The 2,500-nt window shown below is 54.7% G+C and overlaps 1 protein-coding gene across 1 annotated transcript in view; it reads left to right on the forward strand.

Moving 5' to 3' along the window:
- The window catches only part of LOC121844051 (dedicator of cytokinesis protein 1-like), a gene marked incomplete at both ends in the record, with an annotated part of 85,386 nt that overhangs the window by 34,053 nt on the left and 48,833 nt on the right, over positions 1-2,500 (forward strand). Inside the window, 2 exon segments of the mRNA XM_042313920.1 lie at positions 1-60; positions 830-934. The exon segment at positions 1-60 is cut by the window's left edge and continues 30 nt beyond it. Of these exon segments, the coding sequence (XP_042169854.1) occupies positions 1-60; positions 830-934 (165 nt within the window).

Raw genomic sequence — 2,500 nt, forward strand, 5'->3', positions numbered from 1 at the left:
GAGCTGGCAGACCAGTATGAGAATGAGATGTTTGACTTTGAGCAGCTCAGTGCCTCCTTGGTAAGTTCACTCTAATCACATGGTCAACTGGTAAAGAAACTGTCCTCTTGTTGTAGGAGACGTGGTATATTCTACTGGTATAGAAACTGTCCTCTTGTTGTAGGAGACGTGGTATATTCTACTGGTATAGAAACTGTCCTCTTGTTGTAGGAGACGTGGTATATTCTACTGGTAAAGAAACTGTCCTCTTGTTGTAGGAGACGTGGTATATTCTACTGGTATAGAAACTGTCCTCTTGTTGTAGGAGACGTGGTATATTCTACTGGTATAGAAACTGTCCTCTTGTTGTAGGAGACGTGGTATATTCTACTGGTAAAGAAACTGTCCTCTTGTTGTAGGAGACGTGGTATATTCTACTGGTATAGAAACTGTCCTCTTGTTGTAAGAAACTGTCATCTTGTTGTAGGAGACGTGGTATATTCTACTGGTAAAGAAACTGTCCTCTTGTTGTAGGAGACGCGGTATATTCGACTGGTATAGAAACTGTCCTCTTGTTGAAGGAGACGTGGTATATTCTACTGGTATAGAAACTGTCCTCTTGTTGTAGGAGACGTGGTATATTCTACTGGTATAGAACTCTATGTATTATCATATGGACAACACTTTGACATGGGGCTTTCAGTGTGTGTGTGTGTGTGTGTGTGTGTGTGTGTGTGTGTGTGTGTGTGTGTGTGTGTGTGGTGTGTGTGTGTGCGCGCGCGTGTGTGTGTACACATGGTATTCTGCATCCAGTACATTGAGTCTTCCTGAAGGTTACTTCCTGTTACAGAGGAAGCAGGCTCAGTTCTACGAGAACATTGTGAAGGTGATCCGGCCCAAGCCAGACTACTTCGCTGTGGGATACTACGGAGTGGGCTTCCCTTCCTTCCTCAGGGTAAGTAGTACCTGGGTCCTACACACAGGCACACACACACAGACACACACACACACACACACACACACAGTCCATATTTCTGCAGCCATCTGTTGAGGGGGAAAGAGTAAACAGTGAGTCCCCTGCCTCAGCCAGTAGAGTCCCCTGCCTCAGCCAGTAGAGTCCCCTGCCTCAGCCAGTAGAGACCCTGCCTCAGCCGTCAATACATTACCTCAGCCAGTAGAGTCCCCTGCCTCAGCCAGTAGAGTCCCCTGCCTCAGCCAGTAGAGTCCCCTGCCTCAGCCAGTAGAGACCCCAGCCTCAGCCAGTAGAGACCCCTGCCTCAGCCGTCAATACATTACCTCAGCCAGTAGAGTCCCCTGCCTCAGCCAGTAGAGTCCCCTGCCTCAGCCAGTAGAGTCCCCTGCCTCAGCCAGTAGAGACCCCTGCCTCAGCCGTCAATACATTACCTCAGCCAGTAGAGTCCCCTGCCTCAGCCAGTAGAGACCCCTGCCTCAGCCAGTAGAGACCCCTGCCTCAGCCAGTAGAGTCCCCTGCCTCAGCCAGTAGAGTCCCCTGCCTCAGCCAGTAGAGTCCCCTGCCTCAGCCAGTAGAGACCCCTGCCTCAGCCAGTAGAGACCCCTGCCTCAGCCAGTAGAGACCCCTGCCTCAGCCAGTAGAGTCCCCTGCCTCAGCCAGTAGAGACCCCTGCCTCAGCCAGTAGAGTCCCCTGCCTCAGCCAGTAGAGTCCCCTGCCTCAGCCAGTAGAGACCCCCCCTGCCTCAGCCGTCAATACATTACCTCAGCCAGTAGAGTCCCCTGCCTCAGCCAGTAGAGACCCCTGCCTCAGCCAGTAGAGACCCCTGCCTCAGCCAGTAGAGTCCCCTGCCTCAGCCAGTAGAGTCCCCTGCCTCAGCCAGTAGAGTCCCCTGCCTCAGCCAGTAGAGACCCCTGCCTCAGCCAGTAGAGACCCCTGCCTCAGCCAGTAGAGTCCCCTGCCTCAGCCAGTAGAGACCCCTGCCTCAGCCAGTAGAGTCCCCTGCCTCAGCCAGTAGAGACCCCTGCCTCAGCCAGTAGAGTCCCCTGCCTCAGCCAGTAGAGACCCCTGCCTCAGCCAGTAGAGACCCCTGCCTCAGCCGTCAATACATTACCTCAGCCAGTAGAGTCCCCTGCCTCAGCCAGTAGAGACCCCTGCCTCAGCCGTCAATACATTACCTCAGCCAGTAGAGTCCCCTGCCTCGGCCAGTAGAGTCCCCTGCCTCAGCCAGTAGAGTCCCCTGCCTCAGCCAGTAGAGACCCCTGCCTCAGCCAGTAGAGACCCCTGCCTCAGCCAGTAGAGACCCCTGCCTCAGCCAGTAGAGACCCCTGCCTCAGCCAGTAGAGACCCCTGCCTCAGCCAGTAGAGACCCCTGCCTCAGCCAGTAGAGACCCCTGCCTCAGCCAGTAGAGTCCCCTGCCTCAGCCAGTAGAGTCCCCTGCCTCAGCCAGTAGAGACCCCTGCCTCAGCCAGTAGAGACCCCTGCCTCAGCCGTCAATACATTACCTCAGCCAGTAGAGTCCCCTGCCTCAGCCAGTAGAGTCCCCTGC

Source organism: Oncorhynchus tshawytscha, unplaced genomic scaffold, assembly GCF_018296145.1.
Source record: "Oncorhynchus tshawytscha isolate Ot180627B unplaced genomic scaffold, Otsh_v2.0 Un_contig_6825_pilon_pilon, whole genome shotgun sequence".
Classification (NCBI taxonomy): Eukaryota; Metazoa; Chordata; class Actinopteri; order Salmoniformes; family Salmonidae; genus Oncorhynchus; species Oncorhynchus tshawytscha.